The 26,491-nt window shown below is 37.9% G+C and overlaps 1 protein-coding gene and 1 long non-coding RNA gene across 2 annotated transcripts; one reads left to right on the forward strand and one right to left on the reverse strand.

Annotated features, from left to right (window-relative positions):
* On the forward strand, positions 1-21,630 carry glud1b (glutamate dehydrogenase 1b). The gene is made up of 13 exons (XM_053639879.1): positions 1-559; positions 4,547-4,627; positions 5,329-5,384; positions 6,045-6,108; positions 7,781-7,875; positions 11,997-12,176; positions 13,258-13,395; positions 13,486-13,623; positions 14,809-14,889; positions 15,055-15,178; positions 16,442-16,533; positions 17,461-17,523; positions 20,599-21,630. Exons 1-13 carry the CDS (start codon positions 163-165, stop codon positions 20,716-20,718), a joined length of 1,629 nt encoding a protein of 542 aa, XP_053495854.1. The 5' UTR covers positions 1-162; the 3' UTR covers positions 20,719-21,630.
* Positions 21,631-21,717: 87 nt separating this feature from the next.
* Positions 21,718-22,851, reverse strand: LOC128616972 (uncharacterized). Its single transcript, XR_008387499.1, has 3 exons — positions 22,646-22,851; positions 22,201-22,272; positions 21,718-21,977 (listed from the first exon to the last, which is right to left on the reverse strand). It is a non-coding gene; the product is annotated as an uncharacterized LOC128616972 (long non-coding RNA).
* Positions 22,852-26,491: the final 3,640 nt, after the last annotated feature.

Raw genomic sequence — 26,491 nt, forward strand, 5'->3', positions numbered from 1 at the left:
GGCACCAGGGCTGTCATTTCAATACTGAACGAAGCGCAGTGAAGAAGAGATCCCGCAGTCCTTGTTCACTTTCGTTTCCTTTGCAGACCTCTTTGTTATCCTTTTGTTTATTTTAATCTTCCATTAAAAAAATAAAAAAAATAACCGCTTTCCTTGGTCGAAATGTACCGGTATTTCGGAGAGCTTGTGAGCCGCGGAGCAGGCAGCGCTCTTGCGGCGGGGTGTGTGGAGGCAGCGATGCCGGCTTCATCATCTGTAATGCGGCTAAGGCACTATAGCGACGCCGCGGATAAAGAGGACGACCCCAACTTCTTCAGGATGGTGGAGGGCTTCTTTGACCGCGGCGCCGCCATCGTGGAGAACAAGCTAGTGGAGGACCTGAAGACGAGAGAGACACCGGAGCAGAAGAGACACCGAGTCCGGGGCATCCTGAAGATCATCAAGCCGTGCAACCACGTCCTCAGCGTGTCTTTCCCCATCAAGAGAGACAACGGAGAGTGGGAGGTTATCGAGGGCTACCGGGCACAGCACAGCCAACATAGAACTCCCTGCAAAGGAGGTATAATATGTTTGTTTGTTTCTTTCTTTACAAATACTTTCACATTTTCGCTGTTTTTCTTTACAATGAGTCAGGTTTGGTAGATAACCTCAAGTCTGGGAGCTAGCATACGCCTATAACGTTAGTTAGACAAATAAGTTTCAAATTGCTCCTCACACACTACATTCGAACACTACTTAGGGTATGACATAACGATTTGTACACCGTACATAGTGCACTCAACTTTCATTAAGGGTTAATCAGGACGCAGTCAGGGGCTCTTTGCTAGTTCCTGGGACTAGCGTGCTATTTTCAGGAGCTAGTCAAATAGCTTTAGTTTTAATTACTGTAATATTGTTCTCACCATTTGCACTAACTTAAATGTATACTTATAATATATTATATATAATATGCAGCATTCGTTGTATTGTATAATCTAATCTCATTTCATAATGTAATAAATCAGGGTCATGTTTATAAACTTGACTGTCATGGGACGTGGAGACATGGAGACAAGGACATGGAGTTGTCCTTATGGCATTGAAGAGCTACAAGACTGTTTCCCCAAATGCCTTAAACTTATTTAAAAAAGAAAAAAAATAATACCAATCAAATCAAGAACTCAATCCTATCCCTTTGTTAGAGGACACTTGGTTGGATCTGTGTGTGTGAGAGAGTGTGTGGGATTAATGTCTATATTACAGTGACTGAAATCAGGTATGGTAAAATTTGAATGGACAGAACACTGCTCCAAAGCACGTTAGCCGTCTGTAACTCCTCATGAATCCATCAACACAGTGCTCTTGTGTCCTTCAGACTCTATTAATAACTCCATAAGAAAGTATCTCAAAATACTGGAATAGAGAGGTGTGTAATACATGTTGCGCTGATGTTTAGGAACAGTGGTGCATTCCTGTGCTCGAGCATATGAGGTGTAGAAGGAAGAAGATCGCAATGGGTTATGGGTAAATTATGAGTTGAGGACGTGACGTAGTCTGTCCAGAGTGCGTTTTTGCGAGGGTGGGTTGGGGGAGGGTGGATCGTACTGGCCCAGGCACCCATATTTATTAGCTGCATGACACAAATGCATTTGTAACCACAGGGCCTCAGAGTTCCTGGGTGTCTGGCTCACGAGGGTGGTTGTTTCCATGTTCAGGGCAGGTCGTATTCAAGTTTTCCAGCTGGTGAATAAGACCTAAAGATTATTTTCCGGTTTGACCGTATCCAGGTTTCTGTAAAGCAGACTGTTAACAGCACAAGAGAAGCCAGACAGACCTGTAATACTGTTCGGCTATTGTATAAAATTAGCTATTCATTTTATTCCTATAATCCTTTAATTATACAGGTATTTGACTGACAGTGGCTCATTGTGGGTCTGCAAAAAGCAAAGCAAGCTTGCTGTGCAGTTATGTCTTCTGCAACAATGATATTGTAATGTCCTACATGTTGCTCAAGCATTTATTATCATGTAATCAGCAAATTTCTGGCCATGAGATAAGGACAAACAAGGAACAAAGTAAGGACTAGACAATATGACACTTATGATATGATATGATATGAAATATGCTTTTCTGAGGCTTTTATATCTGTGACCGACTCCATGATGTGAACATGACTTTCAGGTAAGTTGAGTGATTGTCCAGACTTGTGTTTAACCAGTGGATGGCAAGCAGAAGAGTCATTCCTCTCTCTCTCTCTCTCTCTCTCTCTCTCTCTCACACACACCCACCCATCAACCTCCCTCCCATGCTTTCTGTCTTCCAAAGTAGTTCTTTCTAAAATGCAGGGCATTGAAATCATTTCAGAGAAATTTGTTTGTAAATGTTGGATCTTGAATTAAATTGTATTGTTTTAGATCATTTTTCCTTCCCTGTGTTACAGTGCAGAACATTACTGGGGTTTGCATGTGTTTAAAATCTGAGTTAGTTAGTTACCGTTACATTTATATAGTGCTTTTCTAGACACTCAAAGCGCTTTACATAGTATGGGGTGGGGGAGGAAGGGGGATCGATCTCCTCAACCACCACTAGTGTGTAGCATCCACCTGGATGATTGGATGATGCGACGGAAGCCATAGTGCGCCAGAACACCCACCACACACCAGATATTAGTTGAGAGGAGAAGGTCACTGAAAGGCTGCATGTAGTGATTCCATTATACAGAATGAAAAAGCTTCATTGGGGTATGTGTACTGATGCCATAGCATGTCGGTCCTTTATTGCCGGTATTTTATTGAGGGTATAACACGATGTTTCACAGCTTCATTTCTATCTGAAATATAAGTTGCTGTCCTGTGTTGCACAGTGCTGACCTGCGAAATTGGATTTGATATAGCTGTCAGGATCTGCTCTCCACTGTAGTAGACGTTTATTACGATTTATGATGGATTTGCTTAGGAGAGTAGCTGCCACACACACACACACACACACACACACACACACACACACACATCCAGTACACTCACTCCTCAACCTGATTAAGTTGGCATCAAAGCAGATTTTATAGAGAGTATAAATGAAAATAAAAACTGAAATAAAGTTTTGTTGAAATCTATTTACGTCTGTTAAATGTTTTTAATCGCCTTAACCTTTAACCCTTTCTCGCAGTAGCTTGCTTGCCTTGGGAAAGCAAATTCCAAGTAAATGATATATTCTCTTTGTTGAACCTTCACATGCCACATCCTTTACCTTTTAAATTAAAGGGTTAATTTCCGAGCCAGAAACAAATGTAAAACAGAATGCCTTGAAAGCTTTAAATGAAGAAACTAGTCAGAGCTCTTGTATTTGTGAATTGTGGCTTTTCTAAAGCGTATTTTAAAATGTAATGTTTATTATAGCGCCAACACTTAAATATTACAAACCACCCCTTTAATTTTGGCCACATGAATGTGTCACATCGCAGGTTTTACCAGTTTGTTTAAATAAACTGCATGACGGATGTAGGAATGGGCGATATGGACTTAAAACTATATCACAATATTTTCGGGTATATATTGCGATAACGATATCAGTGATGATATAAATATAGTACCGTGCACCGTTGTTTTTGGCTGCAAGTGATAGCCGTGATCTTGAGAGCCTCAGAAACACAAACATTGATCTAAAAGTAAACTGATTTTCTGTAACCGAAACAGTTCCAGATTGTAGAGGTACAGTAGCTCCTCGTTTAGCGATAAACTCCTCCTCAGCTTCACGTCCGCCTTCCACCGTACTTGTTTTCGCTCGGGTCGCAGACCGTCGCACACAGAAACACGTCATCAACTAGGCTTTATCATTATTATCGCAGGAAGACAGGTATATCGCAAACGATAAGATATCGCCCATCCCTAGACAGATGTGGTGTGTACTGTGTAGTAATAAAGTTGTAGTATGCTATTTTTTGTCTGTATTGTGCAGACCTGCTGTAGCAGCCTTGGATGTGTGTCACTGATTATAATAATGAAGTCTGCTTCTCGAATTCATCCTGTACTGCGAGTGCTCCCACACTCTGCACAATAATTGTTTTTTGTATAATTGAATCGTTGTCGAATCATGACGTAAAGCTCTCAGTTTTCAGCATACCAGTATTCTGCATGGAGATCTGTTTCTATTCTCTTCCTCCTATTAGCCTCATTCAAAAGCATAAATGGCCGTAGTGATTTTCGTTTCTTTCTCTCTGTCATGACTGAGTTTGGCTTTTTACAAAGCAGCAAAATGTTAGTTGAGGACACAAGCGTGCTGCTTCATCACCAAAGACCTTGTCCAGTTCTCTCTATCAACACATAACCCATCTCTTTAACTATTCTGGGAGAATGATTTAGCACGGCAAGAACATTTTCATCAGTCTGATTACCGAGCTGATTGTAGCAATTACATGAAGCTGGTTTAATTGGAGTGAGATATTAGTCCAGTTATTAACAGTGATTAACTTTCATTTCCAGATGAAAGTAGCGAAAAGAGAATTCAGTCTTCTTCAGTTTCACCTTGATAATACTGGCTTTTCTGCATTTCTATTGTTGCGTTTTTGTAGGTATCCGGTACAGCCCAGATGTGTCTGTGGATGAAGTCAAAGCCTTGGCCTCGCTGATGACGTATAAATGTGCTGTTGTGGGTAAGTGGCTCTACAGTTTGTCCTGGACAAATCAGTAGTTTGGGCATCTCGGACAAGTAGATTTCATGTACAGGCTATTAGTTTTTTGTTTGTAGTTGCCTGACACAAAAGTAGGTTCAACATCTAGAGAAGGGGGGGAGCGTTCTCCTTACTGAAGTTCATAATAGTTCCCACCGCCTGTTGCATTATACACCTCAGCTGCAGCACAATCTATTTTATCAGTCTCGCCAGGATTTCGCGATTTTGCAATCACAGAAGTTAACGTAAAATCAAGCAAACTCCGCAATATTCCGAGGAGCTTGCAATTTTTCAAAATTACCACAGATTTTCTGCATATTTGGGCCGAGACGTGTCATGTGGCCCCATCACAACGTGCATTCAGCCAAAGCCCTCTTCGATACACCTGCGTCGAATATGAGAACAAGTAAAGGGGCTCATTTACCAACAAACATCACCGTGAAAGACCGTATAAAACGTATAACGTAAAACGTATAAAACGTTTTTGTGCAATTGTGACTTCACCAATTCAAGTGGTTTTCCACAAACAAAGCACAAAAAACTCATCATCACAAATTTCTTTAAAAATAGATGCAGTATATTCAAGCAGTAGTGGTTTTGTTATTGTGCCATGTTATTGTCTGTGTGTTATTAATGATTTAAAAGTATATAAGTATTTAAAAATGCTTGCAATTCTTCCCTAGATGTGCCATTTGGAGGTGCTAAAGCTGGAGTCAAAATCAACACCAAAAATTTCTCCGTAAGTACAACGCTCCAGGGAAATGCATAGTAACCAATGCATGAACGTCTGATCTCCAGGCAGCTTGCTCTCTACAATCTGAATTTATAACACAGATAGTCTTTTCTCCGATTTCATGTCCTGATTGTATTCCTGAATAAATGCCGCATGATTATTTAGGTGAACTCTGTGAACTTGTGTTTTTGTAGACGTGGATCTCTCTCTTTTTATAGACGTTATTGTTCCCACTTCTTTGACTTAATGGAGGCGATCAATACAGAGACAGAGGAAGCGCATTTAGACCTCTTCCTTGTCCTAAATGTACTTTCCAATAATCTCTCTTTAGATCCCTGTTCAGCCTCTGTTCTAAAATACAAGCAGATTAATTAGCTTTTTTGCTTTTTATTTAATTTGCATTTAATGAAATGTTGCACTCTGCTAGCTAAGCAGTCCTTATGCCCTCCAATGTGAAAGTGCTGATCAGCGCCAAAGCTGGAACAAACTAGCTGGGTTAATTTTTTGTATTTTTGGTTTATTTTTTATGTTTGACATGACATGCAAAGTGCAACCAATGTTCTTATATATTCATAATGCAATTTTTAATTTTAATAAAAACAATGATTTGTTTTTATAATTTGAATATGATTTCATTTGGCTAATTTGGTTGTTGATGCTGTGTAGGACAATGAGTTGGAGAAAATCACAAGAAGATTCACCATTGAGCTCGCCAAAAAGGGATTCATCGGTGAGTAGCATTCACACTGATAATGTTTGCTCTTTCTCAGACAAATGCTTTAGAAATCATTCAGCTCCCAGGTGGTGCCGAATCCATCCCAGTGCTTTTATTGCTTAGCAAATAAGTCATGTGTCCCTTTAAGCAAACCTTTTTTTGTTTGTAGAGCAAGCTTCATCCCTGATTAAAAAAATAAAATAAATAAAAAACCCTGCTCTCTGGTCCCTGATTATACTGAGATAAATGGTCATGGATGTATTACCAGAAACATACCCGAGGATGTATACTCTTACAATAACGCTACCTGTAATCCTGCCGTAGAAGTTACGTTCTTTTACGTCTTCTTGTTCTGGTCTGGAAGAGCTTTTCTCTCTGCATTTGTTCGGAAGTGACCTCCTGCTTCCCTCCTCCACCAGAGCTGTTTTTGGGATTGTGTTTATCTAGATGCCTCATCGGTGACCCCCGCCTATGACAGGTGGCAGTAGCAGAGTGAAGATTCGAGTGATGCAGAGATTAGAAACTCTCATACGATATCAAACTGAGCAGTAACCTGAGTGTAATTAATAAATTAGTAATCAGCCCTCCCACCAGACCCTTAAGGCTGAACAATTTAGCAATATATCAGCAATATCAGGGCTGGGCGATTATAACGATATAATATTGATATAGTGATATGATTACATGATACACTTTTCTGAGATATCGTTGGTATGGCAATGTATTTTTTAAAATGTTTTTAATAATTACAAATTAAATGGTACTGAATGGATGCCGTTGATTTGACATAATAAAAACAAATAATAATCCTCTTTGACTCTGTAGTCAGTAAAGAAAAGTACCATCAAAGTCAGTTTAATGTTGTTGTTTTTTTTGTTTTTGTTTACTACTGTTTTGCGGACAGTTTGTTAGCTAAATTATATTTGGTGATGCGCATCGTGTTGTAGAAATGTCCTCAGGTATCGTGATATGATATTTTGTCATTTCGCCCAACCCTAATCAATATCACGATTAAGATACTCTTCAGAGATATCTGAACTATCGGAGATATCTGTATTCTGAGCAATAATTTTGAGCCGACATGGTGATGTGTGATCTCTCCTTCTCTCCAGTCACATCCGTATATCAGCGACCATAGACTGCAACCTTATCCATGAAATATTGTCATTTTTGTAATAGTTATTAATTTTTGTCATTGCAATATACAGTAAGCTACAATTCCAAAATATGAGCACAGGAACTAAAGAAGAAATTTCACTGATACTGGCCTCAGATTGAGACTTTCGGTGGCGACACTTTTTAGTCTCGCTATATGTATATATACATATACTATGAACGCTTAATTACTTATTGTAGTGCCATGATTATGTTTAGTATTTATTCAGTGATTTACTTCTATATTATAAAGTTAAGCAATTTATATGAATGATTTCTACATCTTGTTGACTTAATTGAAGATATGAGTAGTAAGAGTTATAATTTAACCACAAATTAATTATTTCATCCTGCACAATGAAATTTGATATGCACTCATGTTGCCTTTGTTTGTGCTGCGAGTGTAACTCGTATACCATACCTGTTCACATGGTGTGTGTGTGTGTGTGTGTGTGTGCGTACACGTGCGTGCCACTCTTGGGTAGCTGTCAGGTTAATAAAACCTCTCACCTCCCTTTCTGTCTCCTCTCAGGACCGGGTATTGATGTCCCTGCCCCTGACATGAGCACCGGTGAGAGGGAGATGTCCTGGATCGCCGATACTTACGCCAACACTATTGCTCATACTGTAAGTCACTTTGCATAGAACAACTTCTATATTCACAGACTTTTGTGAATTTTCCTGATGTTGACCTTTTTGCACTTTTCCAACTTTAGAGCTTGCTGGGCAAGTGTTAGTTTGTAAAGTAGATGGCATTGTTCAGAATATATTAGAGCTGCAACAACTAATCGATAATAATCAATTATGAAAATCGTTGTCAACAAATCTCATTATCGATTAGCTGGTCTGCACGGCACGGGGTATATTTACTCACTACGTTACTTCTGTTCCTGAAAACACGCTTTGGAGAGTAACTACTACAGTTGTGTCCCAAATGAAGTACTATACACTTACACTATGCACTATGTACTCTACTGTCTAGTGTATGGATTTTAGAAAGGTAATATCGTCTGAAATGGAACACTAGCGGTTTTTTTACTAACCGGAAGTATAAGCCGCTTCCTAGTCGACGGCGCATGACGTCTAATGCACGTAACGTGACGCCGCTAGCTTTAGCCTAATACCCAGAGTCACCGACAATGACTTTCTTTGGTTTACTGTTTGTCAACGTTACTTTTTATAAAAAGTAATGCATAAATACTATTATATAATATAAACTTGTGCATTAGTTTATATCATATACAGTCCTAAATGAATAATATGTGTTCTGGTATGTGTCTGTGTGTATTGGGTTCGTTTCAGTCGTATATATTTGGACAAACAGTTGTGTAAAGTTTTAGTCTGAAGTTTATATTTGTAACACTAAGTTTGTAGATTTTATTTTAAATGAACAAAAAAATGGCACTGAAAGTTTGCCCCCCCATCCGATTAATCGAATAAATAAATAAATAAAATAATCGGCCAACTAATTGATTATGAAAATGATCGTGAGTTGCAGCCCTAGAATATATATATAGCAAGCCCTGCAAACAATAATGTCACCAGCTAACAGTGATTCAGATAAACGTTTGCCTACATGGGGAAGCTCTTTCACTCATATGTAGATATTAAAGCTAGCTTTGCCAGACAAGCTCTGTAATGTTAGCATCAGTAAGTGACAGCCACATAGATTTCTGTCTGAGTAAACAGACATTTAAAACGAGTCTCCATGAACACTCCAGCATGTGTTCACATTAAAATTTGTATTAGTGATTTGTCTGAAACATGAATACACCTACTGATAGAGAGCAGCAGCTGGCATGAATGAACTTACTCTCATCTGGAGTCACGCGATACAGTATTGACATTAGGGCATGAATACAACACAACATGCCAGCTTTTATATCCATCAACCAAATCAGATAAGATCATTTGAAGATAATGAGGCCATAATGAGGATATTTGATGAAAAATATCTGTAAGCCTGTTTCCAGAAATTTGTACTAGTGTCAATCTTAAAATTATTTTAGTGGAAGATCATGTTTATTTTAAGCCTGGGTCCTCTTTGTGTTTATATACAGAAGCAGATTATCTGAGAAATATTAATACTTATTTATTTTTTCTGTTTTTTTTTGCAGTTTTGTGTAAAAAAAAAAAAAAAAAAAATCTTTATGTATCAACATATGATATTCTTGCCACCCCTAATGTGACCTTTTTCTTAATTAAATCCTTTCTTTTTTCCATTTTCTCTCTCCATAGTCTGTTTTCAAGGAGGTTCTTGTTTTCAGGCTCTTATACAGGGTTCATGCACCAGCAGTGCTGTTGCCATGGCAGCTTGGGGGAAATGTTCTTTTTAAACATAGCACAATTTCCTTTTGGATGCGAAAACTGAAGCGTGCAGAAGAGCAACTGTAAGTGTTCCACAGCAGGATGCGTCTCTGTGCTTGGCTCGGCAGCAGAGAGGAGAAGAAACTGCTGGCGTTATTCTTTCGCTCTACTTGAATACAATGAAGCCAGCACAAGCAATTCGCTTGCATAATGTGCCACTTCATCTAATCCCTTTAGTGCAGAGATAGATTTCGTATTTCAACCGTTTATCCAGATATATCGTATGTATGAAGAGTTTTATTCACATTTGAGCCACCTGTATTGTGCACAGGATAAACATGCATTGCTTGTGCATGAAGTTAACTCAAATGAACAATAAGAGCCATTGTTCAGCTCGGCCTCTGAATAGGACGTGTCCCAGATACAATGTTGATGGTCCTTATGATTCTTTGTGATCTTTTGGGATTTTTAAAAGCCACATGATCCTTGCTTGTATATACAAAGCTTTCCAGGTTATTTTTAGCTTCTTTCAAAGAGCTGATTTCTGACTAGATTAGATCTGGGACATTAGATGGCTGTTGGCAGTGTTTCTGTTGAAGTGTTCCTTTATTTGAAATGGCAGAGAGACAGTGTGGTGCTGACCCACAGGTGAACAGTAAGTGATTAATGATTCTGTGGAAAGGATCTGAGTGGGCTGGACTTGATCCAGGTTTGAATGAGGACAGCTTTTAAAAAGACAGGTATGCGTGTTACCAGCCATGGTAGAGCAGGAAAAAAGAGTGAATAAATAGAATTATGGGTGGAGATATGACCAAAATATATCATGAGTGAAATTGCTAGCAAAACTGTATATAACAATGAATTGTCGGTTGAGGACAAAGAAGTAGAATTTGAAAAATGGCACAAAAATAGATTTTGACTTCCAATCAGCTGTGAGTAACTGTGGTCTGTATTAAAGTACTGACAAAACCTGTAATACTCTTAGTGTTTGGCATTACGATGTTGGGGAAGATTATTTTCGTATTTGGCCAGCTTGCAACAAATGAATGAATATGAATAACACCGCTAAAGAATAATGTATAAATTATAATATAATAATATTCATATATATGAGCCTCAGCTTACTGTATGAGAGCTAGCCCTGCTTTTAGTTGACTGTCTGTTACATTTGGCCTGTAGTGAAGGAATGTTTCTATGAGTGGAATGCCATTTAATTCTGTTAAAAAATGAAACTTTTAAAAATCATTTTTCAATATTTAATCAAAGAAAACTTGTATTCAAAAAAATGTATTAACCCATCTCGGGCAATCGTCGGCATGTTCTTTGCTGACAGCAGCTACATTTTGCTCTTAAATGAGTAAAATGGTTGAAAGTACCAGTGTGGAGATTTTTTTTAGCATAGAATTATCAAATGTACACTATGTCAACTAGCATCCATGCAAATGGCATGAAGATGGTAAGGACATTCTGATCATTTACTTGAAGGTAACTTTTAATGAGGAATGTATCTATCATTTGGGTAACAGGGTTGTACTTTCAAAATGGCCTCGTTGGTAAAGATCACTATAGTGAAAATAAAGGAAAACTTCCCATGATCTTCAGGAAATTTGTATGATGCAAATTCTTGTTGAACATGTGACCTGTGATATATTTGTGTTGTCATTGAACTTTGTGCTAAGTGAGTGTATGTTGTGGGACACAACTAAAATGGACATTTTTTCATAACCTATTATTGGTAACTCATGGAGAAGGATGTTTCAAACTCAAGCATGTTCAATTAATGCGAACAGTATCATTTTCGAAGTATTTTAATGATTAAATTTTTTAAGCTGAAGTGTTGTTCTAGTGGACGTGGAGCAGACAAACTACTTTTTTTTTTTTTTCTAAGTGCTGTAGGTTTTTATGAATATTTTAAGTTATTTATCTAAACACAAATACACATGTGATGTAGACACTTTATTTATGGTTAAAATGTCTCTTTTTTTTGCTTTACATACTTATTTGTGTGTATTTGATTTTACATTTTATTAAATGTAAAATCACCGAGACACAACTGGCACCCCAGTCATGGAACTGCTTGCATGGACTTCTGGGATTTTTAGTTCAGTCCTGGTCTTTGTGCTAAATCGTTTAACCGAGAGCCTGAGAGAAATCCACCATGGATTTCATCTGAGTGTTAGAAATGTGTCAGTTTTTAGCATGCCTGTGTGTATACCTCAATAACCACTTATCCAGCTACTCGGGTGTAGATGTTTCACTATGCCATGACAATTTTCCTCCACTGCAGTCTGCTTTTTTTCCCTCTTTATAGTAACATAATCTGAAGTACTCGTGTGCACAACAGTGAATTTGGTAGTACAATTTTTTTTTGTAATTGTACATGCTTTTTTTGTACTTATATAAAGTATATTAATGTGTATAGTGTGTTTATCTCTATAAAGGACATTAACGCTCATGCCTGCGTGACTGGGAAGCCCATCAGCCAGGGAGGAATCCATGGCAGAGTGTCAGCCACAGGGCGTGGCGTTTTTCACGGCATCGAGAACTTCATCAACGAGGCGTCCTACATGAGCAAGGTCGGACTGACACCAGGCTTCGCTGACAAGACCTTCATCGTCCAGGTACAGTGAGTGAAGGAAGGGTTTAACAGCAATGTGTATTGGTAGTTTAAAAAGAAAAGTCTGTTAATCACCCAAAGTGGTGCAATCCCTCATTAGATATAACTGTTAAAATAATAATAATAATTTTATTATAATTTCATTTCTATGTCTACAAACAGACATACACTAAATTAGAGTTCTGTGTTGAATTTATCATTGTTCCTGTAATGGTCACGGGAAACAGGAATAGAGATTTAAAGCTCAGCATCATGTGTAGCTCTCAGTTCCTTCTTGGTTCAGACATGCGGCTTCCTCTCATCTCTGCTCTCAGTGTAATCCTCTCGTCTCTGCTCTCAGAGAAGTGAAATCCAGCTGCTGTCTTTTCTCAAGATTAAGAATCAGAGTCAGAGAACAGTAGCAGACCGTGACCTTTTCACTTATCCACTGACATTTGTTCTTATTTGCATTAGAGATAAAGCTGCTGTGAACGGTGATGTGAAAGAGAAATCCCCTAACCGTACCTCTTTTTTTACACACTGACTTATCTGACGCTTTTCTGTAGGCATTAATGCCTTGTTGTATGAAATTCTGTTTGAGATTTTCTGTTACATTTACTGTTAGGCAGGACACGTACAGAAAAGGGATTGCAGGAGTGTATTAAAAGGACATGGTGAATAGTAATGTAGATTTCTGTACATGTAGCTAATGCTGTAACTTCCCTCTAAAGGACAAGTCCACTTTCTGGTGGACGCCCTTGCAATGATAATAATGATAATAATGCAATGATGATGATAAAATTATATCTGGGTGGTTGCTTTAACTCCTTGAGAACACATGGTGGCACTAGAGATCACTTACAAACTAGGCAAGTAGAAATGCTGATTCATTAGCAATACAGTATATTTCAGCTTCCCAGTAGTCTAATTCAAATAATAATACAGAGACTGATAATTAAGTCCTTTTTTTTCAGACGGTACATATTTATTTGATTTGTTTGATCTCCTGCTGCTTCTGAGCAGATTATTCATTTTCTTCTTCCTTTTACTAGCAATAGCAATAAAAATAGCGTACATGATTTAATGGAATTTCTTTTCTTTCATAGGGTTTCGGAAATGTTGGCTTGCACTCTATGCGTTACCTCCACCGTTACGGCGCTAAATGCGTGGGTGTTGCCGAGATTGACGGAAACATCTTTAATCCTAATGGCATCGACCCCAAGGAGCTGGAAGACTACAAACTGGTGAGCAAAGAAGAAATGTATAGTCCTAGGTCAGGCTCAACTGTGCCATCCAATACCATGCCAATGAGTGTCTGTCTGCTTCTCTCACAGCAACATGGCACTATTGTGGGCTTCCCTAATGCTCAGCCCTATGAGGGTAGCATCCTGGAGGCAGACTGTGACATCCTCATCCCAGCCGCGGGAGAGAAGCAGCTTACCCGGAAGAATGCTCCTAACATCAAAGCAAAGGTCAGAGCAAAGGTCACCAACAAACCCACTGCTTCGAAATCGCCACAATGTAAAGTCAAGCACATCCCATAGATAATTATCTCTACTGTTTATGCTTCAAAATCCTGTCCGGTTATGTAAATCTGTTCAGGTGAAAGGCTGGAAAGTTTAAGCATGGATTTGGTGGCTGTCTTTATCCAAGGTGTTTTTGGCTTGATAAATGTGACTGTCAGACCGTTCTACTCAGAATGCAGGCGTCGAGGGTAGCCTGTTTATCTAAATGTGATCTTCCCTGTGGGGATTTAATGAAAACCATTAATCCTGATGACACCTAGCATCTCATAACACATGACACAGAGGACTAATGGAGAATCACTACATTTAACTCTTCAAGAGTGGGTGTTGTAGCCAAAATTTTATATTGCAAACATTTTTTTTGCAACAAATAGTGGATAGTAGCAATATATATTAGTGTACGTTTTTTATTATTATTTTATTTTATTTTTTACAAACATAAGATATGACAATTGTTGGTTTTGAATTTTTTTTTTTAAGTGAGTCCTGTAAGATAAAGCAGATAAGATAAGAACTAAACCAGAGAACAAGAACAAATACAGTACTGTGAAAGTCTTTACATAGCTTGTCAGGAAGCTGGAGCTCAGGGTTAGCCATGATATGATGCCCCTACTGCCCTTGCTCGGTGGCAGCTTGGTGCTGCTGTGATTCAAACTCAAAATCTTGGATCTGTAGCCCAGAGCTTTAATCACCGAGCTACCTGGTCTTTACCACAAATGAGTCTGTCAGCAGTGCAAACAAAGCTCTTATTTCTTGATGTCCTATTAAAAGTCCCATATAAATCCATGTGGTAGTTCAACGTGATCTGCACTGCATGGTCAAAGTGGTATAATCCCAGTCATTTTGGTGGTGCGAATGTCAGCCTGTTTCGTACACCAAATATTGTGTAACTACTATTTGATCACAGGAACCATGTAATGATTGTATGTGCAGAAGTTTTGCGTTTTGTGTTACCTTTGTCGTTGTGCTCCACTGTGACAAAAAAGGTATTCAAATTATATCAGCTGCTAGAGACAATATTCAGTTTCTCATTTATACTGGTATAGCACCCATCAATATATAATGCTATCTGTAACACTGTATTTGTGCTTAGCTTAATACACACTTAACCTGTGTATTGCGATGGTTTAGATCATTGCTGAGGGAGCTAACGGACCCACCACACCCGACGCTGACAAGATCTTCTTGGAGAAGAACGTCATGGTCATCCCGGTAAGATTCTCCCCAAATGTACCTTCAAGTAAACACTGATGTTACTGCTGTATTATTTATGTTCACGAAACATTTCAAGTTCTTCCTCCATTGCGGTTAGCAAGTCAAAGGCTGTTTGACGTGAGTAAATAGTCATTGAACTTTGTGCTTCGGATCGAACTACAGGACATGTACCTGAATGCCGGTGGTGTGACCGTCTCCTACTTCGAGTGGCTGAAGAACCTGAACCATGTCAGTTATGGTCGTCTGACCTTCAAGTATGAGAGGGACTCCAACTACCACCTGCTGAGTGAGTTTTATACAAACTCCCGTCCTTACTACACTAAAACACAGTGTGCATCACCTCTGCTTTAATCACTGAAAACAAGAAGACACCTGCGTCCATCTCAGCACAATCAGTGTGTCTAAGGCAGACATTCAGCTCTCTTCTAATTACTGTTTGAAATAAGTCATTAACGAGGAGAAAAATAGGGGTTACTTCAATTACTCCTTGTACTGTATGTTGTCTGTAGTTTGAGCTGCTTCTTTCATTTGAATGTGTTTTTTAAGAGAGGAACAGCATAGGCTGTGGTGCTGGAATCAGAACAGATAGTGACATTGTTTACATTGGCTACAGTCATTTAAATCATTCATTCATCTTCATTAACTGCTCTTTGGAGCATCTTTGTTTATTAGTATCCCAGCAGTGCAGAGCTGAAAAAACAGATTCCGTCCTGCACAACATGTTCAGCATTCTCTCACGTTAGACTCTTTGTGTACACCTTTGTGACATCAGGGTGGTGCCTTATTCCCCGCAGCAACACGAACATTCCAACCTTATAAATGCCAAGTGCTTGTGCATTAAAACACAGACATGTATATTTTTTCCCTATCTCACTTTCTCATGTAAATCTTATAAACTCGTAGGAAACTGAAGGATGACCTTTGTCAGAGGAGCCTATTGTTCATTTTGATTATATGGATTTTTGTTTATTTATAGTCGCATAAACAGATAGAGGCGTATAGTATGTGTGACCATGATTAGATTCATGCCATGGTCTATTTTTCTGCCTATTGCCATGTATCATATTCTATTATATATTTGAAGGAATAAAAAATAATTTTTAGCAGAAATTAGAGAGTTGCATATCTGTGTCTCTGTTATTGTTGAAAATGATTTGGTGAGTCATTAAATAAGGGGGGCGGGGGGGAGCACTATTACTTTAAACTCTGATCTGCATAGTAAATCATATCACCTCGCTGTGGACTTGCTTGTAATTAAAATTTTTAAGAGTGTCCTGCGTAGGCTATGAGGAAATATTGTTACACGGAATTCATACAGCTTACAGGTACATGTGAATTTCATTGCCATTATCACAATGTTGATACACTTTATCATGCAAAAGCAATATCATAAAGCATATCTTCCTTCTTCTTGCCAGTGTGGGAATATTTTTAATACTCTCGGATTATCGCTGAATTACTGCTGCGTTACCTCCGTCGCGATCCTCCTGCAGCTGTTTTGCAGGAAACCACTCATCATTTAACTCATTCTTGCATTCCTGTCTTCCAGTGTCTGTGCAGGAAAGTCTTGAGAGGAAGTTTGGAAAGCAAGGTGGTCCCATCCCTGTGGTTCCCACTGCAGAATTCCAGGCTCGTGTAGCAGTGAGTATCAGTACTATGTTTGTGTGTTTGTGTGTCTGAAAACAACGTGGCACGTTAAGAGAATTATTAAATGCGAACCAAGTGTTAATGATGCTAATGAAAGTACAGAGAACAAGTGTGATATAAAAGTTTATATATTTTATATATATAAATAAAATATTGAAAAGAGGCAGGTTTTCTCACTGACAGATGATGTCTTACTGTGCAATTTGCACATCCACTCATTTTCATGACCCCCCCCCCCCACCCCCACCCCCCCCCTTTTTACTGTCTTATTACAGTATCTGATTGTTTCACAAATAATGGTCATGTCATGCGTGTCGTGCATGAGGATTGCATCCAGATGGAGATTATCCACAAAAATAAAAGTGCAAACAAACCCGATTCACTATGATTAAAAATCATATCTATCTGATTGCCTGAAGCATTTTAGGCATGTTATACAAGTGTAACTGCAGCTGTTTCTCCAAGCCACACTGAACAACAGAAAACCCGCCCATCAGGTGACACACATGACCTGTGAATGACATGCCTGACTAATTTGCATATTGACTTGAAATGCATTTCAGTCGGGCCAATCAGAGGTTGCTTGAAGTGTAAATGCATGTGGTTAAAATCTTTTCAGGATAAGATGTAAATGAGGTATAAGATTATTTCATTTTAATTTAGCTGCTTATTGAGTAAACATGGGTTAAATAATTTTGTGTATAGCAGTTTTCAACTGGCTGAAGGCTTTTAGCTATATATATAAGTCTTGAGGAAACTGTCTCACAATCATGCTTGTGAAATCCGTTCTATTCCATTATGTTTTAACGAACTACTAATGAACATGTAGCTGTTTTAGATGTCTCATTTACTTGATAAATGATTGAGTGCTGGTCTATTATATAGTATGCCGATCTAATATAGCTTTTCTGTAATGTGTAGGGTGCCTCTGAGAAGGACATTGTGCACTCTGGTCTTGCCTACACAATGGAGAGATCTGCAAGGGTAAGTTCCCCTTTACATTCATATATATGTGTGTGTGTGTGTGTGTGTGTGTGAGCAAAGAAGGCTGTGAAATACTCTGCTCTCATGGATATCAAACAGTTGCAAACACAACACATGTTTATCCCCCCAGAAATATATTTGTTAATTATAGGTGTACAACAGTTATTGGCACCCTTATGAATTCATATGAGAAAAATATATCTGAAGTATATTCTCATTGATCTTGAAAAAAAATTTTTTTTCAAAAAAATTTCACCTGGGTGACTAGGAACAGGAAATTGTTCAAGCTGTTTCACAGGGTTATAAATATGAGGTAACACATAAGCCAACTTCCCTTAGTCATTCATAACAATGGGTAAGAGCAAGTAATATAGCGGTGATGTGCGGCAAAAGGTTGTTGAGCTTCACAAAATGGGAAGCGGCTATAAGAAAATAGCACAAGCATTGAAAATGGCAATTTCCACCATCAGGGCAATAATTAAGAAGTTCCAGTCAACTGGAAATGTTATGAATCAACCTGGAATTGGACGTGTGTCTATATTGTCTCAATGCACTGTGAAGAGGATGGTTCGAGTAGCCAAAAAATCTCCAAGGATCACAGCTGGAGAATTGCAGAAGTTCGATGCATCAATGGCAATAAACACCAGAGGTGGTTTTGGAACACACAGAGAGGTAGCTGTATGGAAAAGTATCAACCGATATTAAATGAAAACCTGACTGCCTCTGCCAGAAAGCTTAAAATGGACCATGCTTGGGTCTTCCAGCTGGACAATGATCCAAAACATACATCAAAATAATTTTAAAAAATGGTTTACTGACCACAAAATCAAGATCCTGCCATGGCCATCCCCATCTCCTGACTTGCACCCCATAGAAAACCTGTGGGGTGAACTGAAGAGGAGAATCTACCAGTGTGTACCTCAAAATTTGAAGGATCTGGAGAGATTCTGTATGGAGGAATGGTCTCAGATCCCTTGCCATGTATTCTCCAACCTCATCAGGCATTATAGGAGAAAACTCAGAGCTGTTATCTTGGCAAAGGGAGGTAGCACAAAGTATTGACTAAAACTGTTATCCACCTATATTTAACAAAGATTTTTATATATATATATATATATATATATATATATATATATATATATATATATATATATATATATATATATATAAACCTGTTTTGTTTGCAATTGTTTGAGATTCATAAGAGCATTTTTGTGAATTGTTTTCATATAATTTTTCACAGCCTTCTTTGCTCATATTTACCAAGGGTGCCAATATTAGTGGAGGGCACTGTATGCTTTGTGACAGAAAGAGGAGAATTCACTGTATGTTTTTTCTACAGTACGTGCTTTCTTTGCTTTGACAAAGTGAAAATGTAATGATCATTAATAAATAATGCTAATATGAACCTGTGAAAAATGTAAAGGAGGTTTTAGCTCTGTTTATGCAACCTTAAACACATGATTAGAAAATGAGCTTGTATTCAGCAGTAATGGACGCTTGGCTGGGAAAAGCTGTTCAATGCCATTGCAGATGAATTCTGGCAACCAGCCAGTTTCCTAATATAGTAACATAATAGCCACTTTAGTAATGTAATGTGCTTGGTTAATGATGATTGTCATCGAGCCACTACCCCTACTGCAGGCTTGTATGAGTCTTCTTTGTGGAATGATAACTACAGTGTATACAAATGCTTCTGGGGCTTTTCATGCCCTTAATGTTGAGCTTGCTTTAGCAGTCTTCAGCATCTGTGACTAAATTGTCTACACTCCTGGGCAAAAAATAAGAATAAAAAATGGCACAAGCTGAAAATGGCAAAATATTAAGCTTTTAATGTTCTTGTCAACAAATCATTGGTCAAAATTAGCAAGAATGAAAGAACTCCTGAGAGCTCCTGTGCCACCATTTGCTCCTTACTTTTGCTGCAGTGAAGTGAAGAGCTAGAAACAGGGAAATTCACTTATATAGTCTTCTAGTATGCAAAGGTAAAATCATAATAATGATTAAAATGTTTGACATAAAATTCAAACTGACACATGTCTGGGTGTACAAAATTAAAATAAAGTAGAAATAAAATACAGTGGTGCTTGAAAGTTTGTGAACTTTCTCTGCCTAAATATGACCTAAACCATCAGATTTTCACACACGTCCTAAAAGTAGACTAGGAGAACCAGTTAAACAAATGAGACAAAAATATTATACTTGGTCATTTATTTATTGAGGAAAATGATCCAATATTACATATATGCGTGGCAAAAGTATGTGAACCTTTGTTTACAGTATCTGGTATGACCTCCTTGTGCAGTGATCACTGCAACTAAACATTTCCAGTAACTGTTGATCAGTCCTACACATCAGCTTGGAGGAATTTTAGTCCATTCCTCAGTGCAGAACAGCTTCAACTCTGGGATGTTGGTGAATTTCCTGACATGAACTGCTTACTTCAGGTCTTTCCACAACATTTCTATTGGATTAAGGTCAGGACATTGACTTGGCCATTTCAGAACATTACCTTTATTCTTCTTTAACCATTCTTTGGTAGAACTCTTGTATGCTTAAGATCGTCGTCTTACTGCATGACCCACTTTCCCTTGAGATTCGGTTCACGGACAGATATCCTGACATTTTCCTTTAGAATTCACTGGTATAATTCAGAATTCAGTGTTCCAGCAATGATGGTAAGTCGTCCAGACCCAGATGGAAAACAGGCCCAAATCATGATATTACCACCACCATGTTTCACAGATGGGATAACATTCTTATGCTGGAATGCAGTGTTTTCCTTTCTCATCCATCCACAAAAAATTTCCCCAGTAGCCCTCTGGCTTGTCCACGCTTTATCTATTTGTTTAATTCATGATTTCCTGATCAATGGTTTGTTGTTAAGACCATTAAAAGCTTAATATTTTGCCATTTTGGGTTTGGCACATGTTTTTGCCCAGGAGTGTACACTGATTAACCAGACTGTTGTAGTCTTTCAATTGGAAAGTCTTATTTTAATCAATGCGTTCTTAGTAGTTATTCAAGAAGAACTAATGATTTATAATTTTTTTTAATTCTTTCTGTCTTTAATAGCAAATTATGCGTACGGCCAACAAGTACAACCTGGGCTTGGACCTCAGGACAGCAGCTTACGTCAATGCCATTGAGAAGGTCTTCAAGGTGTACAGTGAGGCTGGCCTGACCTTCACATAAATCCTCAAACTCCCCTCTACTCGCTTATTCATTCTCTCTATACCGGCCTTAGACCAACCCTGTACCCCATTATACCACAGTCTTTTGTTATTTTCACTTTTGTCAGTTTACAATGACCCCTATAGTATCCCCACATTATTAAAGTAAATTAAATAAAATTTTAAATTACCCCACTCATACTTTGTCAAGTTTTTCCATATAGTTTGTTCTAATATAGCTATCATTTCTGTATACTCCTGTTCTGTATGACATGGAAACAAGCTGCTAGTTCTGTCATGGAGTATGTCATGCTACGATGTTATTCAGTTCAGTATATCACATTCGATGTGTTAGTTTTATACAAATTTGTCGTTAACTAATGTTTGCAGTATTGATTCTGCTTCCACTGTGCAAATGAAATGTATATCATTTTCATTCGCCAGCCCTCAAAACATGTTCATATTCGTTTATTCATATTGTTTGTTGGCCCAAAGCTTGTGACTCCACATTGAGTATTGAAAGAGAACACTAAAGATGCCTTAGACCTTAGAGCAGGAGTTTTATACTCGGAGGAATTCTGTCTGTATACAGTAGTTAAACCTTCATAAAATACCTCATAGGAAAAATCCATCCAACACACTGGTCGTGTTCAGCAGTTTGTCTTGGAGACGTGCTAAATCTTAAATCTTCAATTTAAATGAATATTAAATCCAGTGGATTTAGTGACACTCTAGAAAAGTGTGTGTGTGCGTGTGTGTGTGCGTGTCCGTCCGTGCGTGCGTGCGTGTGTGCGTGTCCGTGCGTGCGTGTGTGTGTGCACCTCATAGGGGAACAAAACCATTCATAACTCATCTACACCGTCATGTAGAACTTTGCTTTGGAAAATTTGTATTGCTTTTTTGTTGTTGTTGAGAATAAAGAAATTAAAACACATTTTTGTTCCATTGGTGTTTAATTTAACTTGTTATGCACAGGATGATAATAACAGGATAATAATCAGACAATTAATGTGCCTTTGTTCCATTACAACAGAAGCAGGATTTGTTTGTTTATGTCTGGTTTAGATAGCGAAAGTATTACAGAGATGATGTGTGTTCCGGGTTACAGGTGTGTGTGTACGGGACTGAAGGATAAATTTTCTTTGTGAGGAATTGCATTAGAAAAGATGCAACAAATGAATGCAAATCATTTCATCAGGCTCTTCCCAAAATTGAGTGCCTGATCTGCTGCGCTGTCAGCTGCTGCTTTGCCAATCGCACCGCTCACCATATCGCCAATACCTGTTGTACACATTGATCATAACAAAGATTTATTCCCACCCTCAAACACAATCTACCACCGCTTTAGTATGTTTTCTAAATGAGAATTGAGAAGCTTTTAAAGTGACTCTGTAATACAATTAACAAAGATAATGAATGCTAATACTAAACAGAGAGAGATTCTGTTTTGTTTTGTTTTTTCAATAAACAAATGAGAATATCGGCCAAAAAATAATATAATTACCTCCCGCCTGTTTCTTGTCCTTGTTTTTATCTCCTCCAATCGCCTCGCCAATTTTCTTTTTGGCAACCCCAGCTTTAAATGAAACAGATTTTAATATTACAAAGACTGTAATCCTATGAAATGAGCTTTGAGAAGCAGATACTGCGTAAACCTTCATGCAAACTTTTAGTAGCGTGCAAAATGGCTGTCATCTACAAATGTCATGGAACTGTAACATGTTTTGTAAGATTTTAATCAAAACAGAATAATGGGCAAATAAAAGTAGGAGTAATAATAATAATAATAATAATAATAATAATAGAGAACACATCTAATTGCATTACAAGTAGTATTTGTATAAATTATTTTATACAAAATATACATAATTATTTTATACAAAAATTTATTCACATCATGTTAGTAAATGTATTCATAAATATTTGTTTAAATGTTTTTACCAACTCACCTGCCTGATCGATGACCTTATTGACCTGTCCATCAATGCCGCCCTTGCCAAAGTCCATGTTGGTGAGTTTAGCCTTACTGTCAACAGGTGATAAGTCAGAGTGTTTTCGTGTGTGTTTGTATGTGTGTGTGTGTGTTAACCTGAGAACGGCATACTTTTTATAGAAACATAATTCCCAAACACACCCCTAAGAGCACAAAACACAACCACTCATAGTGGTTCAGCCTTCGCTACACACACACACACACACAGTATCCCCCATCCCTGTTTAATGGTAAATAGGTTGACACACATTCTCAGTATGGGTGGTTTTATGTTGAACAGGAATTGCAGGTTTTTCTTGAATGGGTAGTAATGCCCTTCTATGAGAATTCTGACTTGTAAAGCATCATTAAAAAGACGCCCAAAACAAACACACCCAAGGCCATTTCTAGGCATAGGCGAACTAGGCGGTCACCTAGGCTGCCACCAACTTGGGGGTGCCAATGAGTTCGCCAAAGCCCTTGTCTGACTCACCCACCCTTGACAAAGATATTACCAGGGGTGTATCCTCACCTGGGCATTTATTTAAAATCTTCAATCAGGTACCTGATTGCATGCCATTATCTGGTATCCCTGATGATAGTGGGTTCTGCTGTTAGGAAGAAAGATAGAGATGTAGAGAGCTGGGAACGTTAATGCTGTGGGAGTGGGGGTGGGGGTGGCACCAATAGGAATCTCGCTTAGGGCACCAAAATGCCCAGAAACGGCCCTGAACACACCTGATTAGAATCCAGTGATTATATACAGTTAGATATGCACTGCAGTGCACGTAATGTGGCAGTTGTAAATAGTGTAACATTAACTAAATAAACATAAAATGATCTAAATAGTAATTGATTATTGATGAATGATTTAGGTATCTCAAAAAGTCCTCAACTTATATCCTCTGACCTGATTTGTTGTGAACAGGACGGAGTATCTCTCATTGTGTTTGGCTCATTTTTCACACGATGTCTGGCATTTGTGTTTGGGGTGCGGTGTGCAATTATTTTGTTTTGATGTTGGTTTTCTTTATGGACTTTACTGTGGTTTAAAGATCCTGCACTACCAGGTTATAAAACAGCTTCACTGATTGCTAACAGAAGACTATTCTACTGTAGTCTGTTTCAAACCAACAGAAAACAAAACTTCTGATATATGTGAGTTTTTAGGTTTAGATTCAGCTCTTACACTGTGTGATTCTGCTGCACATTGCAACTGGAGGAGACAAGACAGGAGGAAAATATTATACATAGTGTATAGATAGCCAGTGGCTACTTTATCAAGGTAATCATAGTACGTTTTGCTGTGCCTAAAATATGAATTTCAAGTTGTAGTTAACTTCTTTGCAAGAGTCTTGGACAGCTGGATATAAAGTGAAGATAAGATTTAATAGGACATCTTAATACATGCTTAATACATGGCTTGGTAAGTAATAATGAACAGACATTAATTAGTAATTAATTGGCAGTCAAATTTTTTTCACCTATTTGCAGTAGACATTACTGATTTATTCTTATTTTCTGTCTCTTGATTTCCCTGTTTTCCAGCTTTCACTTTTAATGTTATTAGACAAAAACTAATATACTGTCATGTCAGCGGCAGAATCGGCATCAAACTCTGATTCCCAGAACACCTTGTGGCCTACAAACATGGCTGTTCGAGAGAACAACACCAAGCGCAAAAGATGACTGTCACGTTCCCGTTCACCTGATTACTGATTGCACTCACCTGGTGAAGTGCAGGATTACAAACCACACCCCTTACAAGCTACGCCCACAACAAGTACGGTTAGGGTTAAGGAAATTGACAAAATTCATGCGCCTATCTTCGAGTGAGCGTAGTGAGATTTGCTAGTAGGTGTTCCTTGTAATGAGCATGGTTTGTAGTCATGCAGGAGGCAGACAGACCCTTCTCCGTCTGGTTTCCATTATCCATTACCCTATATATACAGACCTTGGACAGTCAGTTAATTGCAAAGTAATGGTCAGTATATTCTAGCCTGACTTACCAAACCATATTTTCCATGTTGAGATATTGATTATATCATATTTCAGGTTTCTGGTTTCCTAATAAACATCTTTCTGCAATTGCTACCTGACATTTACAGTGTCTTTGATTATTTATAGGAAAAAAGTGTTGAGAAATAGTACTTAAGTGAAAGTGTAGATAATGTGTCAAAGTTGTAGTCAAAAGTGGAAGTATTCAGTGAAAAATATACTCGTGAAAGAGTACTTTTAAGATAATGTTATGTTTTTATGTGAAGTAACTTTTATTTACATATCTAAAACTCTGTAAGTTTGCTGGTTATATGCATGACTAATGCTATGTTGTTTGGTAATGCATTCAACAGAAGTAAAATATCTTGTAAATAACCTATACTTACCATTAACTAGAATGTGACGTGTGGCCTAGCTAAGTTCTCAGCTACTGGAATTGATGCTAGTCTAACCTGACATTAGCAAAGAAAACAGTCGAACAAATATAAATATAGAGAGTTAATGTTAGCAAATTAGTCAAACTTATCTCAGTGGAAGGCAAAGTTGGCGTCATTTTAAATGAGTCTTTGCTAACTTTAGCATATGGAACCATTTTATTGAGGTAAGGCCTTCATCCTCATGTTTCCGCACGTTGGTGGTTTATTCGTATTCAAACACACACGGATAGCTCTAGCATTAACTCCATTGTGTAGCATGAGAAGATCACAGATCTTGGTGACGAATTGGCACAATTCTTGATAGTTTTCTCTACATGAATAAACTTGACTAGAAGTTGTTTTTTTTTTATTGGAAATGTAATTATTTAAGAGTACAAGCATTCAATTTTGATAATACTCAAATAAAGTATAAATACAGCAAAATAATACCTAAGAATAGCAATGAAGTATTTTCCACCCATGGTTATTTCTCATTTTGGAGCTTAGAACTTCGACTTCTCTTGTTTTTCTAAAAAGAATGCAATTAAAATGTAATTATTTTGGATTGTATTACATGAAAAAGTAACTTGTCCTGATTTAAATATGTATGTAATAGGGCAGGTCATATACTGTACACGTAAAATATTTACTCACCTTTGAAACTCAGGTGCATTTTAAGTACATTAGTATTAACTCAAGTGTGCCCGCTTCTGCACCATCAGAGGCAAAAAAAAAAAAAAAAAAAGGCATTTGCTCCTGTTTTGGAGTGCTCGTGTTCAGCATTGAATTTATTTGTGATGTCACACACCACAGTAGTGCTTAATGGCTCATATGAAAGTAGACATCCAGGGCTTTAAGTATTTGACATTTTTCGTAGCTATTTCTTTTTTTTACCTAGCCTATAAGGTTTAAAACTTATCATTTTATTGTGGCAGTTATATACAGTGTTTTACTATATATAAAAAAAAAAAGCTTTAGTTGTGTCTGTTTTATCTTTGTACCAGTATTATTGTGGAGAGGTGTGCATTGCTCACCAGCAGCTAAACACAGAGTCATGATACTCTACACACAGAAACCCAAAGGTGTCCTGACGAATCTTGTAACAGACTTGCGGCGATAAAATAATTCATTTGTTTATACTGAACGAAAATGTCCAACAAATCGATTTCCCTTCCACTGGCGAAATGGAACGCCAGTGTACTGCGAGAAAGGGTTAAATGTTAAAAACATTTAACAGACGTAAATAGATTTCAACAAAACTTTATTTCAGTTTTTAATTTCATTTATACTCTCTATAAAATCAGCTTTTCTGCTTTGATGCCAACTTAATCAGGTTGGAGAGTGAGTTTACTGTGTGTGTGTGTGTGTGTGTGTGTGTGTGTGTGTGTGTGTGTGTGTGTGTACATGTG

Source organism: Ictalurus furcatus, chromosome 13 (assembly GCF_023375685.1).
Source record: "Ictalurus furcatus strain D&B chromosome 13, Billie_1.0, whole genome shotgun sequence".
NCBI classification, from domain to species: domain Eukaryota; kingdom Metazoa; phylum Chordata; class Actinopteri; order Siluriformes; family Ictaluridae; genus Ictalurus; species Ictalurus furcatus.